This window comes from Cajanus cajan, chromosome 6, assembly GCF_000230855.2.
Source record: "Cajanus cajan strain Asha chromosome 6, NIPB_CcT2T_4, whole genome shotgun sequence".
Taxonomy (NCBI): Eukaryota; Viridiplantae; Streptophyta; class Magnoliopsida; order Fabales; family Fabaceae; genus Cajanus; species Cajanus cajan.
Genome location: NC_138522.1, coordinates 61,931,896 through 61,951,989, shown reverse-complemented (window position 1 = coordinate 61,951,989; position 20,094 = coordinate 61,931,896). Strand labels below are relative to the sequence as shown.

General features: G+C 32.6%; 1 protein-coding gene across 2 annotated transcripts; it reads right to left on the bottom strand.

Moving 5' to 3' along the window:
* Positions 1–7,045: 7,045 nt before the first annotated feature.
* LOC109796678 (serine/threonine-protein kinase AFC1) lies at positions 7,046–12,058 on the bottom strand. Of its 2 annotated transcripts, XM_020356424.3 has the most exons (12): positions 11,613–12,058; positions 11,036–11,213; positions 10,792–10,818; positions 9,856–10,009; positions 9,724–9,772; positions 9,495–9,609; positions 9,171–9,262; positions 8,729–8,885; positions 8,581–8,645; positions 8,148–8,245; positions 7,965–8,070; positions 7,046–7,467 (listed from the first exon to the last, which is right to left on the bottom strand). In XM_020356424.3, the coding sequence occupies exons 1-12, from the start codon at positions 11,727–11,729 to the stop codon at positions 7,306–7,308; spliced, it is 1,320 nt and encodes a 439-aa protein (XP_020212013.1). In that variant the 5' UTR covers positions 11,730–12,058; the 3' UTR covers positions 7,046–7,305. The 2 variants fall into 2 exon arrangements, with proteins under 2 accessions (XP_020212013.1, XP_020212014.1); XM_020356425.3 differs by lacking the exon at positions 11,613–12,058 and having other exon boundaries at positions 11,032–11,172.
* Positions 12,059–20,094: the final 8,036 nt, after the last annotated feature.

Genomic DNA, 20,094 nt, shown 5'->3' with positions numbered 1-20,094 from the left:
ATATAAAATATATATATATAACACATTTTTTTAATTATATTTATTTTTATAAATATAATTAAGCATTGTATTTTGTGTTTTTTATTGTAATTTTGATAAGGTGAAAGTTAAAATTGTGATGACTCTAAACTTAGGTTATAGAGGATATAATAAGTGCGTGAGAATTGATCCAATGTGAACCGATGTATATAAGGGCATAATGTTGAGAAATGAATTTTATAAATTCATGACTTCAAAATTCTTAGAGAGAAGTTAGAGAGGTGTTATGAGACCAACGAAGTATGATCATTGATCCAGTTCTTTTGAAAGATTCCTTTTCTTTCCTTGATCGCTAGTTGACATAGTAAAAATTAATATTCAAGTTAAGGAGTTGATAATCTAAGTTGGTGCGGTGCTTTCAAAGTTGTTTCTTCTTCTTCTTCTTCTTCTTCTTCTTTTTTGTTCTTCCTCAATCTCTTTGAATTAGAGGTAAGGAAAGCTAAAACTTATTTTCTGTTGTCCTAAAATGTTGTATGTTATTTAAACTTCATTGAATTTATGGTTGTGTTGTGATTGGAGTGAATATTTGAGGTGGCGAACTTGGAGTTTTTCAGTGGATGAACAAAAATTCAAAGTTGTTAATTTCTTGATGTAATCATGTTACATGTTGAATCTAAGGTTGGATTTCCATTTTTGAGTTGGTAGACGAGTTGATAAGATAAGAGGCCCAAAAATGGTGATTTCACATGTAAGTTCAACACAATTTTGCTAGGCCATATTTTCTTGGCCAAGAAAAATTGGGGCTAAGACCCTTTTGAAATTAATTTGGCTAGCCAAATTTACCTGACTAGGTGATTTTTGTACATTCAAGATATTTATGCTTTTATCTATCATGTTGTTGCTACAACTTTAATAATTGTGGAGAGGTGTTATATTATGTCATTTATGATTGATGAATCATGTTGTAGGATGTTGAAATTGATGCTTGGTGAGTTTTATGGTGAACATGAATAAAATTGTTAACTCTACTACATGTTGTATGTTGAATGATAATGTTGTTCTATGTATATTGATTTGAGATATACTTAAATGGTGTGATTTGATCTATATATTCATTGACTTACGATAATGCATATAGATGTTGTGTTTTAAGGTGTTGACGTTTAGAATATTATAGACAATAAAACATGCTAATTGATTTAAGACTAAAGGAGAGAATGTTGTTTTTGAAAGTTAAACATCCCATGACAGGAATATTATTGTGGCACTTTGAGAGAACAGTTATTAAAAATTCTCATCGAGTAGGTGTTATATCTTGGAGTGAATTTGTTAAGTCGCCTCTAAGTCCCTAGTTAGTGTTCAGAGTAAAGTAAGAAGTCGAGGCTACAATCCTTAATTGATTATTGCAAAGGTTGTATGATACCTCGAGGTTAGATAGCGGGCTAATTCAACAAGTGATTTGGTAATGTATGTCATGATCATAGTATGCCTATATTGAATTATACTAGTCCTAACTATGAAATTGAAATTTTCTAGTATAAGTGACAATACTCAAGAAATCAAAAGACAGATTGATATCTTGTTATAGCTAATGATCTAACATGCACATTGTACGTGAAAATAATCGGATTGATTCAGTAAGATTAAGTCACTCAGATTGCTCAAATGTTATAGGAGATCCCCGTAGGTAAATGTATGACGACGCATTATATAGTTGAATGACATGAGTGTGATGAAATATGATGTATCATATGTTATAAATTGCTTACATAGTAAGGTTGTTGAATGTCACGTTGAGATGTTTGTTGTGTGAATATGTTGTTTTAAGATGATATGAATGTGGAGAATTGTGGTGTCATGACTATGTTGTTTATCTTATAAAAATCATAAAATTGTTTAATAGTTTTGTCACGATGGTTATGTGCCTATTGAGATGGAGGTGAATGTATGAGTATGTTGGAAGTGGAGAACTTGTGGTAATGTGTGGTTAAATGTATATTGGTAGAATATTGATGCCTATTGTCAAGTTGCTTAAGTTGCAGTATAGTAGTATATTTTTTTATATTTTGTCAATTTTTTTTACACACTAGCTTATCCTTGTGTATTTTTTTGTGTGATTGGATTATGATGATCGTGTTTATATAGGAGCAGAGCACAGTTTGTTGGAGACAAGTTGTTGTGTTGTAAGGCCATGTAGGGAGGATTACATTTTGTATTTTGTTGGGTCACTTTGACGTAACTAGATGTTTAGTTGTTGTTTGACCAACACTTATGTTTTTTATTTTTAGAACTGGATAATTGTACATATTTACATGATTGCATTATTGGTATCAAAGCCAAGGTCATGAGTTCGATACCCAGCAAGGCAATTGCTGAGGGGGAGATTGTTGCGGGTTGCATCAATTGTCCCGTGGCGGAGGCTAGGTGGGCCAAGTCACTGTCGAATCATGGCGCTTGGGCTGCTGCGCTCTTAAGTAAAAAGAGTTGCGCCTTGGCTATAAGCTATAGCTTTTGGCCTAGTGGTAAGCGCTCGATCCAACAACTGGTATCAGAGCCATTTAGATCCACTTTAAATGGGCCACCCACCATTGATGCATGTGCCATAGGCATGAGGGGGTGTATTGGGAAAAAATCCAAGTCCCGCCTATCCTAGATCATTAAAAAGGGCCACCCACCATTTATCCACGTACCAAACCCAATAGTGCTGGACGTGAGGGGGTGTATTGGGAAAAACCCAAGTCCCACATCGACTAGAGATTAGGCAATTGAATAGTATATAAGTAGAAAGCAACTTTCACCTTACAAGCCGGTTTTGTAGGGTTGAGTTAAGCTCCACTATTCTAACATGCATACTTTTCAGATTTTACACGTGTGGTGCATTTTTTTCTATTGTTAGTATGTGATTTCGTAAAGTGAAAAGATCATGACAAATCATTATAATATAGGTTGATAAGTATTATATTGTTATGTAAGTATTTATAAAATGTCTCAATTAAAAAAAATAAAAAATATTATCTAATCATTATAACAGTAAAATAAAATTTTAAGAACTTATTATGTCAGTAATATATTAACACTATACATATTAAAATTATTTAAAAAGAAAATCACTAGTCATCATTTACTTATTTTTAGTTTAAAATTAAGTATTAAAATTAGAGAAAAAAAAATACGTCTCCCTAATAAATTTTTTTTAAAACAAAAAAGTTTCCTAAAAAAAAACTCACGATACACAATGAAAGTATGTGAGGTATGAGAGTCACGGTGAATTTTGGGAAAGAAACAAAAATTAAATAAAAGATATGCACACTCAATATGCTTTGACCTTTCTATGTACCAAAAAAAATATGCTTTGAACTTAATGGGATTTGGAGGTAAAGTTTTTCATGTTTTGCATGAATTATTCCTATAAAGTATATTGAAAAGTCTAAGAAAATAAGTTAAAAATATGTTATATTCCAATTATAAAATATTTTTATAAGCTGACAAATACTTATAGTATTTAGATAAACTCAAATACATTATTCACATGCTCTTCTAATTCAGACGTAAATCAATTAATGTTATAATTTTTTAACGTAATAGCTAGTGAACATGTATTACAATGAATCATGGAAGTTTTGCTATAGTTAATATCTTCATGTTGTAGCTCGGATTTTGAGCTACAAATTTAGAATATAATGGAATACAAGATAAAAGTATTTTTAAAAATTTTCCATTAAAAATAAATAATTTTTTAAATACTTATAAATTTGTATTTAAACAAACTCTTAATTGAATATTGACTTTGTTTGCTTTTAATGTCTAATATGCACATAATTGATATGATTGTGTTCAAGATGTTCATAATCACGTTGTTATATGTCTAGCTTTTAACAAAGTCATTTATAAAATATTTGGATTCTCATCCTCTTTGAAGCAATCAACAATAACTTTTTCATCAAAATCTATTTTGGATTTTTGTTTATCCATATTTGTGATTTTAGCTCTCATTATTAGTTGTCTCTCCATGTTCATTAGAGTGAATGATATATGTATTAAATTATATTTATTGTATGAGTAAATTACACTTACATTCTCATATTTTTTAAAATTTATGCTCGATACTCCTTTATTTTTTAGACTTACAGAAAAACTTTTTAAAAGTTGAAATTTTTTTACATTATCTCATCTCAAATCACAAGCAATATCAAATTTGTTAACATATTCTTATTACGTGACTTACGCATGACTTTTAATAATTTTTTTCTTCTAAAAATACTCCTCACCTTTTCTAAAAAAGTCTCTGTATCTGATTTAATAGATTGAATTTTATTTATATCTAAATATATGTTTGATCAAATTACGTCGAAACGAGTTCAGACGCTACTCACAAATATTGATTTATTTGTTATTCCTATAATCACACACACACATACATATAAGGAGGGATACATTATCTCTAAAAGTAGGTTTATCTAGACTGATTTCATTTAATAACTCGTATTTTTACATAAAATTTTAACAATTTAACCATTAATTTAAAAATTATTAATACATAGATTAAGTTTGCACATTTTTATAAAATTTGAAAATCATTTGATATTTCATTTTATTAATTCAAATAAATGGATAATTATAAATTAACGAAATGAAATATCAAATAATTTTTAAATTTTATAAAAATTTATAAACTTGATATATGTATTAAAAAATTTAAAATTAACAATTAAATTATTAAAATATAATATAAAATATAAATTATTGAATAAAATAATATGTAGAAAGAGTTATAAAATCATAAGAAATCATAAGGCGTTAGAGTTAATTAGACTTTTCCTCCTTAAGACATGTTTATAATATTTTTATCCCGCCTCTAATTTTGAAATATAGTCTCTTTTTTAAAGATGTTTATATTTTTCAAAAAAATTTCCAAATAAAGCATACAGCTTGTGACTCGTGAGTAAATAAATTTAGGTCTTTTTAAATATTGATGAGAGTTAGGTTGAATGACACGACAGCAACCAAGACCTTTTCCCTTTTAAGGAATTATTAAAGACCAAAAGAGTGGTTGCATGATTATCTTACCAACCTCAATTTATGGCGGCCATTTTAAACAATACATGACACTACTTTCATCTTCGCATCCAATTTAAAATAATTATTTATCTTTTATATAAAATATAATTTATATTATTTATTTTTATATTATAATAATTTTAATTAAAATATATTATCAAAATTTAATAAAATACATAATCATAAATTATTTAAAAACATACCATCTATTTAGTTAGAAAAAAAAATCAGTTATAAAATATATTATTAAAAAATTTATTTTAATTATTTAAAAAATATGAATATTAATTAGGAAGGAAAATATATAAGATAAATTTTGATATATATATTGAACAAATTTATTATTTATCAATTAAATTAATTAATTAATTTAAATTTTTTAATGATTAAGTAGTTAAGTCTTATTTATAAGAATAGAGATAATATATTTAAAAGCAATTATATAATAATAATAATTTTTTTCTTTAACACAAAAATGTGTACAAAGCAACTGGTCAAATATGCCCTTGGGCCAAGTAACAAAGTTTAGTAGAATAGGCAGATAACTCAACCAAATATCTAGGTTGAGTAAGCATGTTGTGAGTTTGATTCATGACCATGTGTATGAAAAAATAATTTATTGAGAGAGAAAATATATTTTAAATTATCTTTGGGTAAAAAGAAAAAAGAAATAGGACATAAAAAAGTAGAATAAAAAGTAGAAGAGAAATAAGAAAAAGCTGAATTTCTCTATACTTGTTTGGTTAGATAGAAAAGTCAAGACAGAAAATAATTTTAATTTGTAAAGACATATTTATCCTTTAAAAATTTTCTTGTAACAATATATAAAAATAAATTATGTATAGTTAATCTTGTGAGTATTATATTTTTACTACCTTTAATTCTTATATTAAAATATAAAATAAATTGTAATTTATTTATTTGAGAGAGAAGTATTGCACTGTTTTCCTCTTATATTAAAACAATATAATTTAATATATTTAACTCAACAACATTAAAGAATATTCTTTATAAGGTGTTAAAATATATTTTTAATTACAATATATGCTAAATATTTTTAATTTACTAAGTTATCATTTACTCACTTAATAAATATTGTTTATAATATATAGTTAAATTTAAATAATCAAAGATAAATTATTAAAATAATACTTAAGAATGTAAATTTCCAACGACATTACTAAGAAATACTCTCACTTGGAGTCGAGCATACCATTCATGTAGAACAATTAAAAACAAATGTGCAAATTATGCACGAGAGTTGTTAAATATTTTATAGAATAGTTGGCCTAATATTTCACTTAATTAGAAGAATCTGCACTACCTAGTACCTACACTACTACTTTCCAGGTTATTTATTTATTTATTTATTTTTATCTTTTAAGTAATTGAAAACCAGTCTTTTGGATTGCACATAACCTGTGAACGTTGTTTCTCCTTTAACGTGGCCTTCTGACTTCTCCGATACAGATGAAACACTTCCATATCATAATGTGTAACATAAAACGAGGGTTCGTTTGTTTAAACATTTTTTTAAAGAAAAAAACAAAAAATCGCTTCTTTTAACGAAGTAATCACTTAATAGTAATTTATACATGTTTGAAAACTTTTTTTAAAAAAGAATCAGAAAAAAAAAAAGCAGTTGCAGTAGAAGAAAAAAGATATAAAAAAAAGTGATTTTAATTAATTTTTTTTTTTAATTGTAAACAAACACATCAATTCCTGCTTATTTAAGAATCACCTAAAGCAGTTGCAGTAGAAGAAGGTAAAAAAAAGTGATTTTAATTATTATTTTTAATTGTAAATACATCAATTCCTACTTATTTAAAAATCACTTAAAATAAATCACTTCTTTATAATCACCTTCTTTTTTTTATTGTTTTTAAAGTTTAAATAAACAAACCTGGATCTATATTTGTCAGAGCATACAAAAATCCATCACTAAACGTCAAAACTCCACCTTCCTCAGTCTACAATCAATCATGGTTCATGGATTAGGGAGACAAAATTTGGGTCCACTTCAACCACTTCGCCTTGATTATAGATTAAAGGAGCTTCCAGTTAAAAACTTGAGTTTTTCAATAGCAAAGCAGCAACAATTAATTACTCTTGCTCAAACACCAACAGGGAAAAGGGAATAACAACCAATGCATATTACAAACGAGATTCTCACTATACAATAGAGCAAACAATCAAACGATTTGATGTGTTCCTATGCAATTCATTCTCAATCGTGTTTTCTCTTCCCAGCCATTATGCTTGGGTTACTTATAAAGGGTAGCCGTATCTTTTAATATCTCCTGTGAAGAAGAAGGGGTGTCTCAGTGCTTCCTTAGCTTTAAGCCGTTCTGAAGGGTCATACCTCAGGAGCCCTTGCAACAGGTCAATCAGATCACCAGCAGAATGGTCAACATGCTGCATTATAAGGTTCTGCAGGGGAACATTACAGAAAATATACAGGTAAGGGAAGTATTAATAACATTTCCGGTGCTGCAATGTTGACGGAACAAAACCAAATGTTAGAATATGACAGAATAACAAGTTTATTGTTTACAACAATTAGCACACGTCGCTTCAAAGTAAAATTTGAAGCTATACAAAATACAAAAACTTTTGGTTTTTGAATAACAGCACAATATCAAAGAACTTAAGCTGATCGACCTCAAGTACTTTCACATGCATCTGACCAATTCAGCCTGTTATGCACTGATCTAAACCAAGCAAGCTATATCTACAACATGGTCGTCTTTACAAAAAGAAAGAAGCTACAAAGCATGGTGCAAGAAATGGACATTCAAAACTGTAGCAACTATATGAAAGAGAAATATCAACAGGTCATAGAACTGTATTCTTATAAAAAAAATACACAAGATATAATTGTATTTGTATGAATATGAAAATATAAGCAACTAAAAAGTAGGAAATACCGGCAAACGCGGCAATTTCCAAACTGCTCTCATGCCTTCTCTTGAAGTTGAAGTATCAGGCCAACTTAGTCGTGCACCTCTTTTAAAATACTTTTCAGCTCGACGACTGCACGATCAGGTATTACATGAAAATCCACAGAAAGGACATATTTACTAAAGCAAAGAGAATTCGAAAGCTCTTACTCAGCCCTGACCACCATATGGGGTGGTAGTGGCCCTAGAACTCTCTCCATCATGGCAAGATGTTCCAAGTTCTCATGTGTTTGGAAAAGTGCTTCTCCCTGTTCATATACAATGAATAAGAACACTATAAACACCCTAAAGAGAGAGTATGAATTAATATTGCTCAAGTCACTCGCACAAATCATAAACACGTTTGGTCAGCAGAAGTAATGGCAATAGCAAATGCCATTATGACATATAGCGATAGCACAGACAGTGGCACAATCCATGCATCATATCAAGAATTGCCATGTTTGAAAAACAGCACAAGAACCTGTGGCTCACCATTAAATGCTATAGCCCTTGCTAGGAGGTACTATTAACAACATTGATTCTACCTTTCAATCTTTCATGCAGTAAAGGAAAGTAAATGCTTAGTCTGAGAACTACTTACAGAGCAAAGCTCAACCAGTATGCAGCCCACACTCCAAATATCACAAGGATAGTTCCACCCAAGGCCTACAAGAAAGCAACAAATGGGAAATATAATGAATGAACATGTAGATATGATGAGCAATTGAGCATACATTTCAAGGAGTTACCTAAGATTACTTCTGGCGCACGATAGTGTCTTGTTGACACAACATAACTGTGATCCTGATGTTCAAATGTTGTACTCCCAAAATCAATTAGTTTAATAGCACTTGACTTGGGTAGGTTCTTGAAATAGGAGCCATCTTTTGTGGACCGTGATAGAAACTTAATTGCCAAAGATGAAGAATATGCCAACAAATAAAAAACAGATGTAAAATTTTGATCATTGAGAATTATGAGGAATAAGTGCTTCCTTGCAGAATCTTAGTCCAATATAGAACACAAGTTAATTCTTGCCAATCACTTTTCACGTGAGGAAAAATGCAACTACATGGTCCAAAAGTCAATTACTTACACCCTCTACCAGAACTAACACCTTAGATTGACTAACTGATAAGTGATAGATGAAGTTGAATCAGGATAGTGGGAGAATAATTGGGAAGATGATACCTTATAGTCTGGCACTTTAATGAATTCTGACGAGACAAGAAGAATATTCTCTGGCTTCAAATCAGTGTGAATCAAGCATAAATCATGCATAACTGCAAATATGAGAGATGCAATAAGTGACTTGAAGGTATAAATCTTAATTGACTAATAATATATGATTTATGTCGAAACAATGAAAATTTATTTTGTTTCAAATATCAAAGGATTATATTATCCATAATTAAATGAGTTTTTATATATGCACATCTTAAACACCCAATAGAGGAGCAACAAATATGCATAAAATATATAATTTGATAGTTGGTACAGGATATGTCCACACACATGCTACAGACTCCAAAAGTTGTCTGCCAAGCTCCCGAACAAGATCAATAGGAAAAGAACGATAGCTGTTTTTGCGGAGAAAATCATATAAGCTTGGTCCAAGCTTCTCAAATACCTGTTGAAACCATTTAAATCCATCCGCAAGTTTTTTAACTCACAGAATATTTAAGCATGACTGAATAGACATTCCTGTCATTTAATCAAATTACAAATATCAATAAATACTTACAATACAAATATGATTACGATAGTCAAACCAATTCCGTATTTGCACACAACTGCAAAGAATGAAACCACTTATACCACAATCTCTTTTAGCATCTACAACCAATAAAGGAAGACAACCAGAAAGAACTCTTACCGTGCACCATCAACATCATGTCTGGCTAGCCTCATCAAGACATCAATTTCAGTCATTGCAGCTTCACGATACTTATTTATGGAGCGAACAACCTTAATTGCCACAAATTCTTTCTTTTCATTGTCAAAACATTCCAAAACTTGGCCAAAAGTTCCTGCACAAATTCTTAGACAATCACATTAAGCCAACACACTAAAAATACATATAAAAAGTCCATCGTTGTTAGGGGTATTCACAAGTTGGGTGGATTTCATCAAACCTGTTACCTAAACCTATCATCAAAATAGTTTGGGTTGGATATGTGTAATTTTTCTATCAAATTAAGTATAAACAGAACCAATCTGATCAATAACAAGTTGGTTTGGGTATAAAAAATTATTTTAAAAAATTTCTTACCATTTTCAAATGACATTTTGATGACTTGATAACAGTTGTATTGCGTATGCAGTTTGATTCTTTTTTCTTTCGAACAATTATGTTGTATATGACTTTTATTTTCTTTTTTCAATTCAAATTTTTCTTTAAATATGACAATATGCATTTTGATATTTGTTCACACAAAATAAATCAACTTATTATACTTAAAATACTAATAAAAATCCAACGGCCAATGAATCCCATTATAAGGTTCTTTTTCTCAAACAATAAGCACAATGAGAAATCAACAACCTATGTAATGAACATAATCCAATGTAACAGGCAATTAACCTTTGTCAAATATCATCTAATAGCATTACCCTATAAATAAACAGAAAACTGTGTCATCACATCGCAACAACACAATAAAAGGTTTCGGTTCATGAGTACTCATAACCGTTAACACCCCTAATGGTTGGTTGTGATTTTAATAAAATTAAAAAGAAAATTTTCAATGTTAAAACATCTAGAAAGTGCACAATATTGAAATGACATTGTTGGAAACCAAGCATTACCTACCTTCACCCATTTTACCGAGAATTTTGTCTGCAAACAACAAGAAAACAATTTTAGAGAAGTGTATATATAACATAAGCATATACAGTAATGCATATATTGTCACATAAACTACCCCACACACATTTAACTGTTAGTAACAACCATTCATACTCATGCAACCATTCTAAACAAGTTTAAACAGGGGGAAAATCAAACAAACATCACATTGCGCCCGATGGACTTCAAATGAGGGTGAATCACCTACATCGAGGTGTTAAATTTTCACCGACAGCATAAACATAGTGTCCGTCTTTATCATCAGGCCTCCAGGGGGGTGATCCATTGCGAGGCATTCCCCTATAAAACACGGATGGATAAGCTTGATTTGAAGCTACTCCATTCCCAACCTCCTGTGTGCAATACATTGTAGGAAGAACCTGAAACTGCAACCACTCACAGATTAAACAAAAAAAAAATGTTTCCATCGCTACACGGTACAAACCAAGACAACAACAACCTCATATTCTGTAACTTCATAGTGCTAATAACTCCACATAATTTCACTCTGCCTAAACGTCAATTCAATTTTACTTTATTTTTTTTTTCTTAAAAAAAATAGACTCTTATGGTTGAAATCCGCCAAGCCTGATGATTCCTACTCATATTAATTCAATTCAAATAGAATTCAATTAAGAACAACAAGGCCACTCATGCAAATTATAATTCCACAAACAAATAAGAAATTAGGGGGGAAAGTAAAGATAGTTCGTGTATTGAGAGTGAAAATAAAATGCAATAAAAAAAAACAAAAAATATGCAGAGAAGAAAGAGATAAAAAAAACCTTGGGAGGAGGAAGAGGCGGAGGAGGAGGGGGCATATCCCATGTTAAGCGAGGCTTCTTCCTCGGCCTCTTGTCCATGATCCTATGCGGAAACTCGATAACCCGCTGCGTCTCCATTTATCTGTAGATATAGCTCTCGTCGCGATGCATGGGGGGAATTTTAAATTTTAATTGAATTCGATAGTTCGGATGTTCAACGAAGATCGAAAACGCAGAATTGGGGATATATTTTCTGAATTCGAAACCCTAATGTCGGATCGGATGAGATCTGAGGGTGAAACGGAGCGGTGGAGAAGGAGGAAGATGGAGAGAGAAAGAGGAGGAGCAGAGCTTAACCGTGGTTGATAGATTGAGAACGTTGCTAACCCATGGTTAGGAGGTGGGTCCCACCACAAATTGTTTGTTTTGTTATCTTCATCATCTGCACCCCTCCTACTGAACCCCATGGGTTTGGTTACACTTTATTTTGGTCGAATGGGAGTAGCCTTTCGAGTTGGAAATTGAACTAATGGCTTGTTTTCGTTTGTTCGGCCCAAAACAAAACTTGAAACTATAATAACCATAATTTCATAATGTTATTATTAGTTACTAAAAGTGGAGACTAAATGATGGTTATAAATATTTGTATCTCTTTTATATAATGTTATAAATGATAAAAAAAAATTGCATGTTTTAAGTTAATCAAATTTACGAGCCTTTACTTTGTATTTCATATTTTTAAGTAAATGAAAAAATGTGATTGGAATATGAAAAATAGCCAACTAAATTCTTTACTAATGTAATATATATGTTATGTTATCATTTTATTATGTTACATTATCAATACTAGAGGGATCGAGGCATTTCGTGCCATTAATAATTATATACAGTAAATATATCAAATGGTTGTGTGTAGTTATTCAGAGAAAATATAATTTTTTTTAAAATTTGAAGGGTATAATGGTTCATTAAAAAATTAGAGACTAAAAACGGTTACATATTTCACTATCTCTTTATAATATGTATAGATACATCAATAGTTAATGTATCATATAATCAATTTATATTAATAATCAAAATATCACATCAATATTCGATTAACAATATTAGACAATCAATATTTTTTTATAAATTATAGATATAGTTGTCATAGGGGGGATTTTTACATGTAAACATCTTTTTAAATCTAAATCTTTAGAGAATGACAAGTTCATTTGTCCTTATTTTCTCTCTTTCCCAAGTAATAAGGCTCTTATGCTCATAAGAATAAAAAAAAAATATATTATACATCACCGTTAACAAGGAAGACTTAAGTTAGATTATATATATATATATATATATATATATATATATATATATATATATATATATATTTTGTTCGTCCCTAGAGTATCTATCGCCGATAGCAGTGACTAATCTCCTCGCTATGTTGGAGGCACCTCAAAAGGTGAGATAGTTGGCCCCAAGATTTAACAAAGTTAAATTATATTTGAGTCTAAATTACCATTATATTTTTTATTGGTTTATAGACTCTAACCCATTAATAGACTTAAATAAACTCAATTATTTATGTGTTGAATTAGGACAAAGTCTATTTATGGCAAGATTGGATTAACCCAAAATATATTTAATATAAGTTATCACTTCCAAATAATGTATATTAACTTTTTATCTCATCATTATACATGATATTATGAAAATTAAATGATGGTTATTTGTAATCCTAAACAAAATTTAACATTAGTATGAATCATAAACAAAAAAGACAATGTACTACAGTTTTTCAAAAACTAAAATTAATGTCACTACAAAAAATGTTATATATAGTGACATACAAAAGGTGTCACTATAGGGACAATATATGTAGGTATATGTCTATTTGACATATAGTTATACACAATTTTAGTGTTGATTTTGAATGAGATTTAACAATATATTTTGTGTGTCACTATAGTTTATACCCACACTTTTTAATAATATACCAACATATATTGTAGTTATTGTGTAGGTAAAAGTAATTTTTAGTAACATGTATAGTGTCACTATAGGGTGTGTGTCACTATATGATAATTTTGTTATAGTGTGCACTACAAAAATATCAGAATGGCTAATAAAACTAAAGGTGAACAAAGGATGACGGATCAAGTTGGATCATGTTTAATTCTAACTCGTATCTAGATCTTGATTAGATTAATTTTTTTAAATTTTGGACTGTTTTTAGACCCAATTAAATCCAAGACGTAATAGGTTGTTAAATTAAGTTGAATCTCATACACTTCTAAAATGGGTTTAACCATAAGTAAGGTGTAAGGTAAATTTTGATAGATATTTTTTTAAACGAAAAAGATATATGTTATGTCTAATTTTGATAGATATTTTTTTAAATGGAAAAGTTACATGTAACCTTTTTAACTTAAAAAAAAAAACTAATAACAATATATGTTTTTTTTTGGTGAACCTAAAATTTAAATTTTAGAATCTTTATTCTTGAGCTGACCCTACACACACTAAGTTTTTGTATATAGTTCCTTTGGATATGTTTGGTTCAAGGGAAGTGGGAGAAAGAGAGTTAAATGGAAAAAAGATAAAGAACTCTTCTTATTAATTTGATTAACAAGTACATAGAAGCGATTTTAAAACACTATTAGTAATTAGCATCGTACGTTTGCACGTTAGAATTTGATGGCTTCATTTATACCCCTTGCTTTTAGTCTGCATTGCTCCATATTAATCATTATTTACTTGTTAAATGTCGTCCAAGAGCATGATACTTCATGGCTCAAATCAAAGCAAAACGACCAAAGACTTTGAGCAATCATTCAAGATTTGCAGGCTTCACTTCAAAGCTTTAATGGGAAGAAGAAGAAAAAAGGGAGAAAATAACGGAGAACACGCATGATTTATTTCTAACCAAGTAACCATCGGCATGGTCATTATTCTAATTAGTCAACAGCCTCCTTTCTATCTACATGTTTACGGTGGAATTAACCATCAAATCCTGGGTTCTTTTTATTTAGACTAGCATACGAACGTATTTCAATTTAGGTGTCTCACTGCGCGTTATCGTGTTACCGAGAATGGAGAGTAGGATGAAAAAGTCTTAACAACTACTTGTTTCGAAATATTCTTCTATTACTACTAACAAGCGATGCTCATGCAAGCAAATAATAATATGAACAGAGTGAACAATATATATGTTAGCAATGCAAATCATAGTTCATTTCGTACAATGATCAAATTACGTTACACATGCGAACATATTGATCCCAGTACATGAATACACTACGTAATTAAACAAAGAACAAGAAGACTATTCTACTTCTACTCCTAAAAAAAAAGAAAAAAGTGGCCGAGAGTCAGTCATACCCAAAAACGATCTTGTGCACGAAAGCCATGTGTGTGTGTAGGCAGAGAGTGCTTCAGAGTCCAATTCTAGTATGAGTTTTTCGACCCCAGTAAAGGTCCGTACTCCTTGTATTTATAGAGCAATTAAGGGCGGTTGATTCTGTACATGTACGCTTTTGACTCAACCGCTATCCACTATCTTTGCTACGTGGTCTTGACTCAACTTCCTTTAACCGCTCTTCCCACGTTCCTTGTTTTCTCGATTGATTTTTTAGTAACCGTTTTGGCTTAACCTCCATGTTCTGACGGTCTCAACTTTTCAACTATTTTCGAGCAACACTTGTTTTTTCGAGTCCCATAATTTCATCATGTGTTGATTTTACTTCTCAGGCAGCGCTATCAATCTTTTCGAGTCACATGATTTTCGAGTATGCCTAACAAATGCCCCCCTAGGAATTTGGTTTCGATGAGCATCTTAGGAGAAAACTAAATTCCTATCAAGGTTGTTCTTCGATACTTCCTCGATTTGTTTCTTGATGTTCACTTTTCTTGACGTTAACTTAATCTTTCTTTCGATGAAAACCTATTCTTGTAAGGTACTGACCATTTGGATGTGACATCGATAGCTCTGACGGCGCATACTTCTATTTTTCCATAAATTTGCCTTCTGATATGAAACGTTTTGGCGGTTGTTTTGGAAATTCAATTTAATATTTCAAATAATCTTGCCTAACCTAACCCGTTTCAACCTTTATGTTAGGATCTCGCAAGTATTCGATCAATTCGCTCCTCCAATCTTGTTGACCTGCTGAACTTATATTTAGAATTGCTCGATAGTCTAACACTTCACTCTCTGTATGAATCAGATATTCAAGATACTCTTTGCTGATTTTATATCCAGAGGCTATTTGGGCCAATTTATTTGCAATATGATTTGAGTCCCGGGGAATGTGTTGTAACTCTACTTCATCAAACGTGTCAAGTAATCGTGTAGCTCGAGTTTTGAATTCAATTAATTTTTCATTTAAACACTTATACTCTCGAGTTAATTGTTTGATGACCAGTTGTGAATCTCCTCGAATTACCACATTTTTAGCGCCTAATTCTTCAAGAATCTCAAGTCCAGTAATCAATGCTTGGTATTCAGTTTCATTATTCGAGCATCCTGTATTTGTTTTGACTGATAACTTCGTCGGGACCCCTTTGGGAGAGATGATTAAAAGACCTATTCCGGCGCCTAACTCGTGTTTCGAGCCATCGAAATATAATTGCCAAGGCTTGGTGGTTATGTAATTAACTTCTTCAGTTCCATTCGAATGTTCTGCAAGAAAATCTGCAATTATTTGTCCTTTAGTTGCTTTTAGCGGCTCGAAAGTTAATGAGTATTCGGTTAAGGCAAGTGCCCATTTGCCGACTCGAGAATGTAACACAGGTTTACACAACATATATTTTATCACATTACTTCGACAAAGTATTACAACATTACGAGTCCTAATATAGTACTTCAACTTAGTACACGCAACATAAAGACTTAAACATAATTTCTCTAAAGGGGTGTATCTAAGTTCTGCTCCTACTAACATTCGACTTAAATAGTACATGACTCTTTCGATGCCATTTTCATCATCTTGCGCCAGCATGCCCGCAATAGTCGAATCATTAGCTGAAATGTACAACTTCAGTTGCTTCCCTTCAGAGATTGGTGCAAGCACTGGAGGATGAGTCAAGTAAGCTTTAATTTCTTCGAATGCTCTCTGGTGCTCTTCATCCCATCGAAATTCTTGCTCCTTTTTTAAACGCAACAAAGGAGAGAATACTTTAGTTTTACCCGACAAATTCGAAATAAATCTCCTCAAAAAATTTACTTTACCTAAGAGAGATTGAAGCTCTTTCTTGTTCGATGGAGGCTTGGTCTCCATGATAGCCTTGGTTTTGTTCTTGTCTACCTCGATCCCCCTCTGGTGTATAATAAATCCCAGAAATTCGCCTGCTATGACACCAAAAGCACATTTCAATGGATTCATTTTAAACCATATTTCCTCATTCTCTCGAAGGCTAGTTTCAAATGATATAAATGGTCTTTCTTTTGTTTTGAGCCAACAATTATGTCATCAATATAAACTTGCACGAACTTACCAATCAAATCATGAAAGATTAAATTCATCGCTCTTTGATAAGTCGCACCAGCGTTTTTAAGACCAAATGGCATCATCACCCATTCGTAGACGCCTAAGGCACCTGGGCATCGAAAGGCAGTTTTCGACACGTCATTCGTTGCAATATAAATTTGATTATATCCAGAATAACCATCTAACAAACTCATAATCTCGTTACCTGCAGCGACGTCTATCATATTTTCAGCAATGGGCATAGGGTACTCATCCTTGGGAGTTGCCATGTTGAGATCTCGAAAGTCAATGCAAACTCTGAGTTTTCCATTTTTCTTTATAACTGGCACTATATTCGAGATCCAGTCAGGATATCTCGAAGTTCTGATGAACTTTGCTTTCAGCAATCTCTCAATTTCCCCTTTGATTTTCTCGATCACTTCAGGAGCAAATCTTCGAGGACTTTGTTTCACGGGCTTCCTTCCTAGGATCATTGGTAGCCTATGTTCTACCAATTCTCGATCCAAACCTGGCATTTCATCATAATCCCATGCGAAGCAATCTTTGTATTCATGCAAGACTTGAATTATCTCCCCTTTCAGCTCCCCTTGCAAGAACTTGCTAATGTAAGTAATCCGCTTATTTTCGATAGTTCCCAGATTAACCTCTTCGAGCGGATCTTGGGATTCTAACTTATGCTCTCCATTAGCGGCATTCTCGAAACCCAAAGGTGAATCATCAAAAATGCAATCCAGTTTGAGTTCTAGCTCTGCTTTTTCTTTTTGCTTTTCATTTTTATCCGAGACTCCTTCGTCCCTTTGATTTTCTGTTTTTTGCTTTTCTTCCCTCTTTTTCCCGATTTCGAACTCCTTTTCTTTTTGTTGTTTTTCTTTTTCCTTTATTGATTCGAAATCCATCTCTTTTTTTTTTTTTTGTTTTTCTTCAGCCAACATAGCCGTGCTAACCTCATTGTCAAATTGATCTTTGTCGGCCAAATTGGCCGTTTGATCGGCCACGTAGGCCGATATTCGAGCTAAAAAGCTCGAATAAGGATCTTCGTCCTTCATGCATCCAAAGGAGCCGAATTCTTTTCGGCTCGAATAACGAATCCTCTCTTTACATCCCAACAAAAGGTTTTCTTGACACCTTTCTCTTCATCCATCACCCCAGAGTTGTAAGCGTCAAAAGGTTTGGTCTTGGCAAATGCTGTCAGTTGTTGATCAGCAAAATACATGCCAACTTCATAAGTCTTCTGATCAGCTTCGAGAACCTCTAAACCTTCATCATCGTTCCAGAAGAAAACCTTCTGGTGTACGGTCGAAGGAACAGCACCTACCCCATGAATCCACTCCCGACCTAGCAACACGTTGAAGTTTGCTTTGGAAGGTGTTACTATAAACATGGTAGTCCTCTTCACACTTCCGATCTGTACATCGAGCAGAATCATACCTTCAGGATGTGAAGACTTGCCTGCATAGTCGGAGATCATGATGTTATGGGGTTTCAGATCATCCAAGGATTTCCCAAACCTTTTCAGCATTGTCTTAGGCAAAATATTCACAGCTGCGCCTCCATCGACCAAGACCTTGTTTACCTCTTGCCCTTCGATCATCAGTGTTAACAATAGGGGTTTGAGATGTCCTTTCATTTCCTCTGTGGGAGAGTCGAAAACAGCAGAGTTGAACTTAGGGATAACCCTCGAGATTTGATTAACCCATATGATTTTGGACTCATAATTGGGGTCCTCGAAAACGTCTTCCCTGATGATATCCTCTTGTTCATTCACGGATTCCATAGCACCAGCATACTCCGAAGGTAAAATGGAAACTACCCCGCAAATATCTTCCAAAGAATCCTCGAAACCGCTCTCGAAGCAGTTTGTTATCATGTCTTCATCGTCTTCGATGAACTTGCCAGAAGATTCCCCTTTCTGAGGAACTGGGATCGAAAAACGATTTCCTCCCCTACCTTCAAAGGTTGCTTTACGCATCCTTTGCTGCCTCCTCCATTGAGTTTTGGTTAAGTTGTTCAATGGCTGTCGAAATCCACGTCCATATCCCCCAGCTGGAATTCCAACATTCCCTGTAGTCAAGTTCGAAAATTTTCCTGCATTTCTTTGTTCCGGGTTTCCCATGCTAGTCATTACTTGTTTACCTCGACCCATCATAGACCTAGGTGGTGCGTTCCATGTCCCGACAGGCACATTCGCGTTCGGCACAAAAGTATTGCCGAACCTAGACGAGTTATACATCTCCATCTTCCCAACCGGGGCATTATATTGAGGCATATGAACTTGCCTCATAGTCAGACCAGCATTCAACCTAGCATTGGGCTTCATTTTTTCACGCAGTTTCTCAACTTTGTAATTCTTCATTATTTCAGACTCCTCGAAAGCCTTAGCCGCTGCTCTGTCGAAGACAGCACTGCATCGAGGACACAACATGACCTCTTTATCAGCTTCTTTTTTCTTCGATAAAAATTCCACCAGACTATCTCCTTCCTTTGGGTATATGGGTTCTTGCTCTTTAGCAAAATCCTCCATTAACTCTTCGAGCTTCTCATCAGAAATGGGCTCAATGCTATCATCGTCCTCAGCAGCGACTTCCACCATGTTGATGGACATCGAAACTGGTTCAACATAGCCAGTATGGGCAGCAAATGGGTCAACATCCACTTTCATTTCCTTCTCTTCAAAAGCCAGGCGACCATCAGTAATCGCCTTCTCGATGAAATCCCTGAAACGCACACAACTGTTAGTCCAATGTCCATACATATTATGATATTTGCAGAATTTCTTTCCTTTTCTTTGCTCGAAAGGTGGAATTTTATGATTCTCTGGGAGTATAATCTGTTTATCTTTTAACAAAGTATCGAATATCTTTTCTGCCTTACTAACGTCAAAACTATATTTTTTAGTCGAATTCCCTTCTATATTACCTCCTGGTTTTAGCATTTGACATTGGTACGTAGGTCCAGGGCGCAATTCTGCCAAATTAATCTCGAAATCTTCACTTACAACTTCATAGTTAGAATCCTCATTTAACTCAGAA

Excerpts from the sequence above, each read along its gene's own strand:
- LOC109796678 (XM_020356424.3), bottom strand. The coding sequence starts at position 11,729 with ATGGAGACGCAGCGGGTTATCGAGTTTCCGCATAGGATCATGGACAAG. Across the intron at positions 8,646-8,728 it reads TGCGCCAGAAGTAATCTTAG|GCCTTGGGTGGAACTATCCT; the intron begins GTAACTCCTTGA and ends GCTTTCTTGTAG. Across the intron at positions 8,071-8,147 it reads CATATGGTGGTCAGGGCTGA|TCGTCGAGCTGAAAAGTATT; the intron begins GTAAGAGCTTTC and ends CTGATCGTGCAG.